Source organism: Microcaecilia unicolor, chromosome 10 (assembly GCF_901765095.1).
Source record: "Microcaecilia unicolor chromosome 10, aMicUni1.1, whole genome shotgun sequence".
NCBI classification, from domain to species: domain Eukaryota; kingdom Metazoa; phylum Chordata; class Amphibia; order Gymnophiona; family Siphonopidae; genus Microcaecilia; species Microcaecilia unicolor.
This window is the reverse complement of record NC_044040.1, coordinates 52242690-52255173: the sequence shown is the minus strand read 5'-3', so window position 1 is coordinate 52255173 and position 12484 is coordinate 52242690. Positions and strand designations below refer to the sequence as shown.

Below are 12484 nucleotides of genomic sequence, written 5' to 3'. Positions count from 1 at the left end.
GGGCTACGTCTAACTCGAGACTACCTCTACTTCAGGAAGCAGGTGAAAGCCTGGCTCTTCTCACAAGCCTTTAATACATGTGGTGACTGACTACACACTCACTCTGCACCTGGACTAGCTTGCTGTACAACCAGCTCCTCAAATCTTGTTTAACTGTTTAAAGATTTTGCTTTGAGTTTAGCCACCCATCTAACTATCCCAATTGACTCTGTACTATCCATCTTGTCCCCATCTATATATCTGCATTTCGCCCCTCGGCATTAACATCATATCTGTGTCATCTGAATGTTCTAATGTGTGCTTATTAGGTGTTTCATTGGTATTATGCCATCGTATTATGCCATCGTATTTTATCTATGTTATTTGAATATTCTTTCATATTATAGTATTGTTTGTACTGTACTGACATCATATTTCCAAGTTTACCTCATCTACTCCCGTTTACTAAGCTGTGCGGCAATGCCGACACAGCCCCTTCAAAGTGAATGGGCTGTGTCAGCATTAGCGCGTGGCTTAGTGTATTTATGTTTATATTTGGTCATTTTAAATATTTGTTACATTTGTATCCCACATTTTCTCACCTATTTGTAGGCTCAATGTGGCTTACATAGTGCCGGAGAGCTGTTTGCAGACTCCGGAGTAAACAAATACAAGGTGATTTTGTGGTAGGATATGGTTCATGTGGTAGGACCACATAAAGGAATCGTACAACGGGAGAGTTGTGTAATGACCATTACGAACTTTAGTGTTGTTGTGTCGCAAAGATCAGGCATTTATGTTGGGTTGGTTGGGTATGCCTTTTAAACAGGTGGGTTTTAAGTGTTTTTCTGAAGTGTAAGTGGTCGTATGTAGTTTTCAAGTCTTTTGGTAGTGCGTTCCACAATTGTGCGCTGATGTAAGAAAAATTGGATGCGTAAGTTGATTTGTATTTGAGTCCTTTGCAGCTTGGGTAGTGGAGATTTAGGTACATTCGTGTAGATTCGGATGTGTTTCTAGTTGATAGGTCGATCAAGTAAGTCTGTCATGTATACCGGTGCTTCACTGTAGGTAATATTGTGAACCATAGTGCAGATTTTGAAGGCAATGCATTCTTTGATTGGGAGCCAGTGTAGTTTTTCGTGGAGGGGTTTTGCGCTTTCAAATCGTGTTTTTCCGAAAATGAGTCTTGCTGCCGTGTTTTAAGCGGTCTGAAGTTTCTTTAAGATTTGTTCTTTGCATCCCGCATAAATTCCATTGCAGTAATCTACATGGCTTAGTACCATTGATTGTATCAGGTTGTGAAATGTTTCTCTCAGGAAGAATTGTTTCATGTGTTTGAGTTTACACATTGCATATTATGGACACTGAGCAGCACATTTTCTTTGTTGTGGATTTTACTTGGTTCTCTAGTGTTATGTTGCGGTCCAGTGTAACGCCGAGGGTTTTCAGGCTGTCTGAGACAGGGAGGGTGTGGTCTGGGGTATTGATAGTTGTGGGATTGTCCGTGGTGTGTTGGGATGAAAGGATGAGACAGTGTGTTTTTTCTTTGTTGAGTTTTAGTTGAAATGCATTTGCCCAAGAGTCCATGGTATTCAAGCCGATCTTGATTTCGTTAGCGATTTCTGTCAGTGTAGATCTGTAGGGGACGTATATAATGACATCGTCTGCATAGATGAAAGGGTTAAGGCCTTGGCTAGTGGGGTCATCAATAGGTTGAATAGGATCAGCGATAGCGTAACAATGGTAAAATTATGTATAATCATACCTGATAATTTTCTTTCCATTAATCATAGCTGATCAATCCATAGACTGGTGGGTTGTGTCCATCTACCAGCAGGTGGAGATAGAGAGCAAACTTTTGCCTCCCTATATGTGGTCATGTGCTGCCGGAAACTCCTCAGTATGTCGATATCAAAGCTCCATCCGCAGGACTCAGCACTTAGAGAATTACACCCACGAAGGGACACTCTGCCCAGCTCACCACCGCCGAAACGGGGGAGGGGAATTAACCCAGCTCATCCCCACACAAGTGGGGGAGGGGAATCCGTCCAGCTCATCCCCGCAGAGCGGGGGAGGGACACCACACCCGCCGATGCGGGGGGATCTGGCTTATCCTGCAACCGCAACCGCGGGAGGAGCTGACTGACCCTAACACCGCCGAAGCGGGAAGGGTACAAAGCTGCCCTACAGCCGCACGAAGCGGGAGGGAGTGCCGGCAGAATTTTAAGTCTCAATCCAGCCCCGTAAAACGGAGGGGAGAGGAATGCAGCAGCTCACTGTAACACAAACTCGTCTTAACTCTTGAAGAATCCAAGTAAAAAAACTTGAACACGAAGTCTTTCTGAAGTAACTGAAGACTAAACTTGAACCTGAAATGCAACCAGAATAAAAACAGTACAGATATCTGGGAGGGGCTATGGATTGATCAGCTATGATTAATGGAAAGAAAATTATCAGGTATGATTATACATAATTTTACCTTCCATATCATCAAGCTGATCAATCCATAGACTGGTGGGATGTACCGAAGCAGTACTCACCCAGGGCGGGACATTGAAATCCCTGACCTCAACACTGAAGCTCCAAACCGGGCCTCCGCCCGTGCAGCCACAGTCAAACGGTAATGCTTGGAGAATGTATGAGCCGAAGCCCAAGTTGCCGCCTTGCATATCTCTTCCAAGGAGACGGATCCGGCCTCTGCCATCGAGGCCGCCTGAGCTCTTGTGGAGTGAGCCTTCAGCTGGATAGGCGGCACCTTCCCCGCGGCCACATAAGCCGCTGCAATGGCTTCCTTGACCCATCTTGCCACTGTAGGCTTAGCAGCCTGCAGACCCTTACGAGGACCTGCACACAGGACAAACAGATGATCTGACTTCCGGAAATCATTGGTCACTTCCAAGTATCTGATGATGACTCGTCTCACATCCAGATATTTAAGAGCAGAGTACTCCTCTGGGTAGTCCTCCCTACGAAAGGAAGGGAGACAGAGCTGCTGATTCACATGGAATCGAGAAACAATCTTGGGCAGGAAGGAAGGCACTGTGCGAATAGTCACTCCTGCCTCAGTGAACTGCAGAAAAGGCTCTCGACAAGAGAGCACCTGGAGCTCGGAAACTCTTCTGGCTGAAGTGATAGCCACCAAAAAGACTGCTTTCAACGTCAGGTCTTTCAGAGATGCCCTCGACAAGGGTTCAAAAGGCGGCTTCTGCAATGCTCTTAGCACCAGGTTGAGATTCCACGCAGGCACCACTGAGTGCAGAGGAGGGCGCAGGTGATTAACTCCCTTGAGAAAGCGCACCACATCTGGCTGCGAAGCCAGGGAAACACCCTTCAGGCGGCCCCTGAAGCAAGCCAGAGCCGCTACCTGGACTTTAAGGGAACTGAGCGACAGGCCTTTCTCTAGACCTTCTTGCAGGAACGCCAACACTGAAGAAATTGGAGCAGTGAAGGGAGAAAGTGAGCCTGCTTCACACCACGCTGCAAAGATACGCCAAACCCTGGCGTAAGCAGTAGAAGTAGAGCGCTTCCTCGCTCTCAGCATAGTGGCGATGACCTTGTCTGAGAAGCCCTTCTTCCTCAGACGCTGCCGCTCAATAGCCAGGCCGTAAGACCAAAGGGGGAGGGATCCTCCATCACCACGGGACCCTGATGCAACAGGCCCTGCTCCACTGGCAGTCGCAGAGGATCGTCGACTGAGAGCCTGATCAAGTCCGCATACCAGGGACGTCTGGGCCAATCCGGACCCACCAGGATTACCCTGCCGGGATGCTTTGCCACCCGGTCTAGCACCCTGCCCAACATGGGCCAGGGCGGGAACACATAGAGAAGCTCTTGTGTCGGCCACTGTTGGAGAAGAGCATCTACTCCCAGGGATCGAGGGTCCCGTCCTCTGCTGAAGAAGCGCGGCACTTGGCAATTGGCCGATGACGCCATCAGATCTAGGCTCGGCTGGCCCCAGCGCTTCGTGATGTCCAAGAACGCCTGAGCAGATAGCTGCCACTCTCCGGGCTCCAAGGTATGGCGACTGAGAAAGTCCGCCTTGACATTCATGACTCCGGCAATGTGGGCCGCTGAAAGCTGCTCCAGGTTCGCTTCCGCCCACTGGCATAGATTCATAGCCTCCTTGGCTAGAGGGGCGCTCTTGGTACCTCCCTGGCGGTTGACATAGGCCACAGCCGTGGCATTGTCCGACAGAACCCGTACCGGTTTCAACGCCAGTACCGGGATGAACTCCAAAGGCGCCAACCGAATGGCTCTGAGTTCCAGGAGGTTGATAGACCACTTTGCCTCTGCAGGAGACCAGAGTCCCTGCGCTGTCCTTCCCAAACAGTGGGCTCCCCAGCCCGACAAGGAAGCGTCCGTCGTGACGACAATCCACTCTGGGGTCACCAGAGGCATTCCTGCAGACAACTTGTCCATCTGCGTCCACCAGCTCAGCGCCTTGCGCACTGCTGGGCCCAAGGGAAGGCGCACAGCATAATCCTCCAACACCGGAGTCCAGCGCTGCAGCAGAGAGTGTTGAAGTGGTCTCATATGAGCCCTGGCCCAGGGCACTACTTCCATCGCGGCCGTCATAGAGCCCAACAGCTGCACATAGTCCCAAGCCCGAAGAGGAGAGGCTACTAGGAACTGGTTCACCTGAGCCTGAAGCTTGACAATCCGATTGTCTGGCAGGAACACTCTGCCCACTTGGGTGTCGAATCGAACTCCCAGATACTCCAGGGACTGAGTGGGGCGCAGCTGGCTTTTCTCCCAGTTGATGATCCATCCCAGGGAGCTCAAAAGAGCAACCACCCGGTTCACAGCTTTGCCGCACTCTGCATAAGAGGGGGCTCGGATCAACCAGTCATCCAGATAAGGATGGACTTGTACTCCTTCCTTCCTCAGGAAGGCCGCGATGACCACCATTACTTTGGAGAAGGTCCGCGGAGCAGTAGCCAACCCGAACGGGAGGGCTCTGAACTGGAAGTGTCGGCCCAGTACTGCAAAACGCAGGAAGCGTTGATGAGGAGGCCAGATGGGAATATGCAAGTACGCTTCCTTGATGTCCAAGGATGCCAGGTACTCCCCTGCCTTCACTGCCGCTATAACAGAGTGGAGAGTCTCCATGCGAAAGTGCCGAACTTTCAAGGCCCGATTGACCCCCTTGAGGTCGAGGATAGGCCGGACAGAACCTCCTTTCTTTGGTACCACAAAGTAAATGGAGTAACGTCCCTTGCCAAGCTGATTTTCTGGCACCGGAACGACCGCCCCCAGGCGGATGAGATTGTCCAAGGTCTGCTGCACTGCCACAGCTTTGACCGGAGACTTGCAGGGAGAGAGTACAAACCCGTCTCTTAAGGGTCGGCAGAACTCTAGCTTGTAGCCGTCTCTGATGACTTCCAGCACCCAAGCGTCTGAAGTTATTGTGGTCCACTCGCCCAGAAACGAGGACAGCCGTCCTCCAATCTGCACTGGGGCGTGGACCAAGACCCCGTCATTGGGTACGAGACCCTGGGGGAGGACCGGAGGGAGCACCTCCGGGACGGCGGTCTCTGCGAAAGGAACGCTGCTTGGGGGAGAAGGTCCTCTTAAAGGAAGAGGAGGCAGAAGAGCCCGACCTGCCCGGGCGGTACCGACGGGCTTCCTGAAACCGTCCTCTGGAGGTACCGGGGCGAGCACTAGCTCGAGCCCTGACCTCTGGTAACTTCTTGCCCTTAGACGTGCCGAGATCGGTCACGATTTTGTCCAGCTCGACCCCAAAGAGCAGCTTGCCTTTAAAAGGCAATCTAGCCAGGCGGGATTTAGAGGCGTGGTCAGCAGACCAATGCTTCAGCCAAAGCCACCGCCGCGCAGAGATTGTCTGAGCCATGCCTTTAGCTGAGGCTCTCAAGACATCATACAGCAAGTCTGCCAAATAGGCCAAGCCCGATTCCAGGGCCGGCCAATCATCACTCAAGGAAGAATCCGAGGGGGAAGCCCGCCGCACCATAGTCAGGCACGCCCTGGCCACATAGGAACCGCAAACTGAGGCCTGCAAATTTAAAGCAGTGGCCTCGTAGGACGACCTTAAGGCCGCCTCCAATCTTCTGTCTTGGGCGTCCTTTAGGGCCGTGCCAGCTTCCACCGGCAACGCCGTTTTCTTAGTCACCGCAGTGATTAAAGAATCCACGGTAGGCCACAGATAGGCCTCACGTTCACTCACAGCCAAAGGATAGAGGCGGGACATAGCCCTAGCCACTTTAAGGCTCGCTTCTGGGACATCCCATTGAGCCGAAATTAAGGTGTGCATAGCATCATGCACGTGGAAGGTTCTAGGCGGGCGCTTCGTCCCCAGCATAATGGCAGAGCCAACAGGGGCTGAGGGAGAGACGTCCTCCGGAGAGGAAATCTTCAAAGTGTCCATGGCCTGTAGCAACAGGTTGGGCAAATCCTCTGGGCTAAAAAGCCGCGCTGCAGAGGGGTCATCCGCTCCAACCGAGCGGGGATCCGTCTCCTCCAAGGAATCCGCAAAGGACCGTTGGGAGACCTCAGACACGCTGCCCTCATCTACATCGGAGGAGACAAATTCCTCCAAGGCCTGGGAATCAACCCGAGGGCGTTTACCTCTGGGAACCTCAACCTCTTTACCAGACGAGGGAGCAGGGGCAGCGTTGTGCATGAGGAAGGCCTGATGCAGCAGCAAAACAAACTCGGGGGAGAAACCCCCCAGACTGTGCACTTCCGCAGCCTGGGCAACAGCCCTAGACGCACCCTCAACCGGCGCTCGCAAGAGCGGGGGAGAGACATGCTGCGCATCCAAGATGGCGTCCGGCGCGACACTCCGCGAAGGAGCCGCGCGGGAAGAACGGCTCTTAACTTTAGCCGCTTTTGTGCCGTCGCCCAAATTAAGGGCGTTCATGGCATTAATGTCTCCAACCTCAAGGGCGGCCCAAGAAGAAGCCGTCCGAGCCGCGTGGCCGGCCAAGATGGCGGAGGCGAGGAGCGGGGGATGGGCGTTTATGGCGGGAAAAACCGCCACGCCGGAGGAAGGACCGGGACATACATCGGTCAGGAAACTGTCACCCAACAAGGGCGAATCAGGCTTGAAGACCCCCGCATCCCCTCTAGAAGCGCTCCAGCGATCCGGGGAGCGACCCTTTGCGCCCTCGCCCTCCGACGCCATATGCCACGAGGAGAAGAATCGGGGAACCCCCTGCCCGCTATAAAAAGGTAAAAATTACCTGCTGTCCGCTCCGAGCTGTAACGACCTGGTGTCCCAGTGAGTAGCTGCAATAGACGCTTAAATAAACGTCGAAATAAACGCCTTTAAGGACGTTCAAAATTTTTTTTTTTTTTTTTTAACGGAGCCAGCGGGAGGGGGGAGAAAAGGAGGGACCTGGCACCACCAGGTTTGCACTTGCTCAAAAGAGCCCTCAACCCCAGGCACTCAACAAAACCTAAAAATTAGGCTTGGAGGCCTAGCCAGAGCTGCTGCTGTGTGTGACCACCACCTGCTGAGATAGAGAACATACTGAGGAGTTTCCGGCAGCACATGACCACATATAGGGAGGCAAAAGTTTGCTCTCTATCTCCACCTGCTGGTAGATGGACACAACCCACCAGTCTATGGATTGATCAGCTTGATGATATGGAATTTACTATTGTTACGATGTTAAGAAAATTGTAAGTTTTATGTTAAACTGGATCTGCTGTACACCGCCTTGGGTGAACGTGTTTATAAAGGGGAAATGGGACTTGATATACCGCCTTTCTGAGGATTTGGAACTACATTCAAAGCGGTTTACATATATTCAGGTACTTATTTTGTACCAGGGGCAATGGAGGGTTAAGTGACTTGCCCAGAGTCACAAGGAGCTGCAGTGGGAATCGAACTCAGTTCCCCATTATCAAAGTCCACTGCACTAACCACTAGGCTACTCCTCCTCATCGAAGGCAGTTAAAAAATCCTAATACTATACACCATTTGAAACAGCAAACACCAGTACTTCTTAAATATGAAAAGCCTGTAATCAATACTTTTCACACTTCTCTACAGAATGACTTATAATTAGCAATACATCAAACATCATGAGGTAGTCCGTTCAAATACGTAACCAGAGTTGGCAAAAAGGCCATGCCCCGTGATTTAGCTGAATGGATAAAGATATTCCTCAGACAGGGGCCAAGTCGGCCTGGATAAAGACCATGCATCAACACTGAGAAACCAAAGGTGCAGTCAAATCATTAACGGACTTAAAAATCATCATTTGACTTTTATGCTTCATTCTATAGGTAGCCAGTGGAAGTCAGCTACAGTAAGCAAAACACATGTATATCCAGGGAAACCCCAGCAACTGCATTAGTTGCAATGACTCATGTGGAGGCTGGAAGTCCTAAAAATATAACTAACATAATCCAGTCAAGAAAAATACAGGTCTGCATTACAGCACAACAATCAGAGTGATAAATACAGGCAAAGGCATTGCCGACATTTGTAACTGGGAAAAACTGCCTTAATTAGCATGATTTGTGTTTTATGTCTTCTCCTGCTAATACAGCTATACAATGGGTGCACTGTGGTATAGCACACACTCTTTCGAGTCAAATTCTCTCCATCAGCTTATTTTGGGGCTTTTTGTCTTTAAAGAGAAATATTGTTATGCTATGCTTTCCCTTCACCTATGTTGGCTATTTTTGTCTATTATGCTTTGATTATGTAGAATATTAATTTTATTTCTGCATTTTAATCTTGGTTCTGTAAACTGTCATAATACCAGTTAGTCATTGACAGTATAATAAATGACAAATAAACGTACCCGAGTATATCATATTTAGGCACGGACATGGTTTGACAATTTGTCCTCAAGAGAAGCAAAACAAGAACCAAGATCAAACAGAGAAGAGAGATGACACCCGAACGCAGGAAGCTTGGCAGGACCAAGAGAAAATGAAACGACTGAACAAAAACAAAGACAAAACAGATCGGATGGAAAGGTCAAAGATGTACAGAGATAGTACAAGTTGAAGGATTCAGTGACGACTAAGAGTTGTGGACGGGTGAATACAGTGTGCCAATTTTGTACAATATTCTAATTCATTTACTTACACCTGACTTGTCTAAGATAAGTCCTTGAGGGCCTAGTGGTTAGTGCAGAGTACTATAAACTGAGAGAAGTCAGGTTCAAATCCTACTTTAACGGTTTTTTAATTGTGCCCTCCAGGAACAGAAAAATACCTACTGTACCTAAATATATAAAGCCACCTTCATGTGTTATACATTCAGGTACAGTAGATATTTTTCTGTTCCTGGAAGGCTCACAATTACACAAAAAAAAAAAAAAAGAGATCAAGTGGGATTTGAATCTGGGTCCCTAAATTCACAGTCCACTGCATTAACCGCTACACTGCCCCTCTGCTCTGACTGGACATCTGTGTGGCCATTTTCTAAGAATGCTGCTGTGGAACTGGACAAAAAAAGTTAGAGTTAACATTTGTGTCTTTCAAATGCAAGAAATTATCTTGAGTTATTGACAAATGTTAGCTTAGCTGACCTTAGGGGAAGGCCAGTAAGTACAAATAAAGAGGTCTGTAATAACACATTTCTATCTTTGTTGACAAAGAAAGGCCTTTAGCTATGACAGGTTAAGAAGGTCTGAAACGGGATAGTATTTGTGATAGACGTATTTTTTTTAGAAAAGTAAAGCATACTCTGTTTAACTAAAGAGAACAGTTCTTAAATGTTAGTCTATTATTAAATCTAGTTGAGAAATACTATGTAACAGGCCTTTTCCACTGTACTATGCCCTTATGCTTCAGACTTTTTGGCATATTTATTTAGATTAAGTTCAGCATTCTAAAAAGATGGCTTGCAGATGCTATGAAATTCTGTTTAGATAGATCAATAACCTTATGTGACTGAGGATATAAACGTAAATATTTCGGTTGTCAAACTTGGAAGGAGAGAGACTTCTCTCCCAGTCTTCCTTTCTTGTTGCAACAAGAAATCTTATGCAGCTCTAATAAAAAGACCAGTTTTACTGATCTCATGTGAATTTTATTTCTAAAAATGTACACACATTTCACACTGGCAGATGTCCATGTCTCTTGTTTTCCCCCATTCATAATTTTGATGTTCCAGTTTGTAAAATCATGCTGCATGGATGACCATCAAAACGTGAGTAGGAAATGGAACAGGCACTCCTCCCCCCCCCCCCCCCCCCCCCCCCCCCGAAAAAAAAAACAGATCATGGAACATCCAATTCACGGTTAAATCTGCAGCCTTTTAGGACGTACCAGCAAGTTCCTACAACTATCCTAATCAACATAACGGTCTTTTTCAAGACCCCCGTTAATATTTTAATTTTTAAAGACAGGTCTATATGTGATCCCCACCACCGTGGACTGATTCTATGTGTAATTATAAAATAATACCAATAAGAGTCTCCTAAGGCACAAAACATGGTACCGTGAAGAGCCATCAATAAAAGGTCAGACTGCAGATTTAACTGTGAACTGGATGTTCCGTGGTCTGTTTTCTTTGGAGTGCCTGATCCATTTCCCACTTCCATTGTTTTGCTGTCTCTCTCCATGGGATTCTGATGTTAAGTACATAAGTAATGCCACACTGGGAAAAGACCAAGGGTCCATCGAGCCCAGCATCCTGTCCACGATAGTGGCCAATCCAGGCCAAGGGCACCTGGCAAGCTTCCCAAATGTACAAACATTCTACATGTTATTCCCGGAATTGTGGATTTTTCCCAAGTCTATTTAGTAGCGGTTTATGGACTTGTCCTTTAGGAAACCGTCTAACCCCTTTTTAAACTCTGTCAAGCTAACCGCCTTCACCACGTTCTCCGGCAACGAATTCCAGAGTTTAATTACGCATTGGGTGAAGAAAAATTTTCTCCGATTTGTTTTAAATTTACTACACTGTAGTTTCATCGCATGCCCCCTAGTCCTTTCCGCTTTGTGGTTAGTCTGCAGCACAGATGTTCATCTCACACATTTTTGAACAGGAACTCTTGATGTATTTCCTGTTCAAAACCGTATGCGCGATGGTCATCCATTTGGGATGTTGTGACGTGGAAGTCTCTATTCTGACTTGGAGGGGCATTTTTGAAAGGATATCCATGGGTCTGCAGCACTTAGGGGGCCGAGGTTTACATATGTGCTACTCATACATATCATCTTTGCCTCCTGTCCTACCCCCAGGCAGTCCAATCCCAGCACACAACAGTATAGTGCAGATGGAAGGCCTAGTGCTTCTCTACCAGCTTTTTCTGTTGCCAGTGCATCTTCCTGCCCATGCAGTTCATAATTCACATCAACTATTTCACCTGCCTTGTGCTTTGCAAATTTCTTCTTAGGAAGAATTGTAAGAGATTGGTGATGGGAAGAATAGGGCAGGAACTTAAGCCGGGGGTCCATGAGTCATTCACATGCTCACTTTGGTTTTCAGTGCCACCCGGTGCTCTGCCTACCCCCATCCCCTCTTATCCCTTTGGTACGCTTCTAGCCCCCCCCCCCCCCCCCTCAAGGTTCATAGTTAGTAATGTGTTGGCAAAGTTGATCATGCCATGCCCCTGCATCCCAGCTCTTTCTGCTGCCTATAACATACATCTCTGTTTTGCATTTTAAACAATGGTTATTTGTAACAAACACTTTAAAGATGTATTCGTTTAACTGTAAACCATTTACCATGAAGTATGTGTTTCCCTGATCATTCCCGGGTTGCAAGTCTGTTAAAGAGATCTTCTGCAGATGGTCTAGCAAATGAGTCTTAAAAGTCCCATTCTCTTCTTTTAAAAGATGGAGTGGCATTATCTGCTTATACACTTCCAACTGCAATTTTAAACAAGACAAAAATAAAATTTAAATTACAAACAAACACAGAGTGATAAAAAAAAACACACACACGTATTCGGCTGCCCTCACACTCACACACGCAGAACACCCATGCTCGCAGGTATTCCGAAACAGGTCTCCCCTCCCCGTGATCTGTCATCTCTCCCTCTGTCTCCCCCTCTCCTCCCTGTCCGCGATCTGGCACCTTTCCCTCAAACACTCCCCCAAACTTCATACCTGAGGTTGCCCACCAACAATCCCACAGCTTTCCTTCTCCGATGCTCCGCCCCCGTCCCCTATCACACAATTTTCCTTGGTCCCGACGCCAGACTTGCCAGAAACAGGAAGCAGCCTCAGAGGAGGGCGGGACACCAGAGAAGGCAAGAGTTGCAGAACCTTTGGCGGGCGATTTCAAAGAACAGTAGAGAGCTGCGGATCGGGGTTTGCGATGGAAGTAGTTTCTGCGCGATTTCCGTGGAGTGTATGAGCCTCTCGGTGATCACCTACCTACCCAAGGAGATTGAAGAAAGAACGGGAGACGGCATGATGTCAAAAGGCTGAAGCCTGTTTCCCCTAGTAGTCGCCATATTGGAACACTCAAAACAATGCAAGGAGACTATCAGCTGCTGTATCCACGTTGTAGTTTTTAATTGTTATGTTTATCTCGGTTATATTTAGAAACATAAGTAACTGGCTCGCT

General features: G+C 48.1%; 1 protein-coding gene across 1 annotated transcript in view; it reads right to left on the bottom strand.

The window, feature by feature from the left end:
- The window catches only part of POT1 (protection of telomeres 1), a gene marked incomplete at its 5' end in the record, with an annotated part of 199990 nt that extends 187795 nt beyond the window's left edge, over positions 1-12195 (bottom strand). The window contains 2 exon segments of the mRNA XM_030216827.1: positions 11638-11781; positions 12022-12195. Coding sequence (XP_030072687.1) covers positions 11638-11781; positions 12022-12195 — 318 coding nt within the window.
- Positions 12196-12484: the final 289 nt, after the last annotated feature.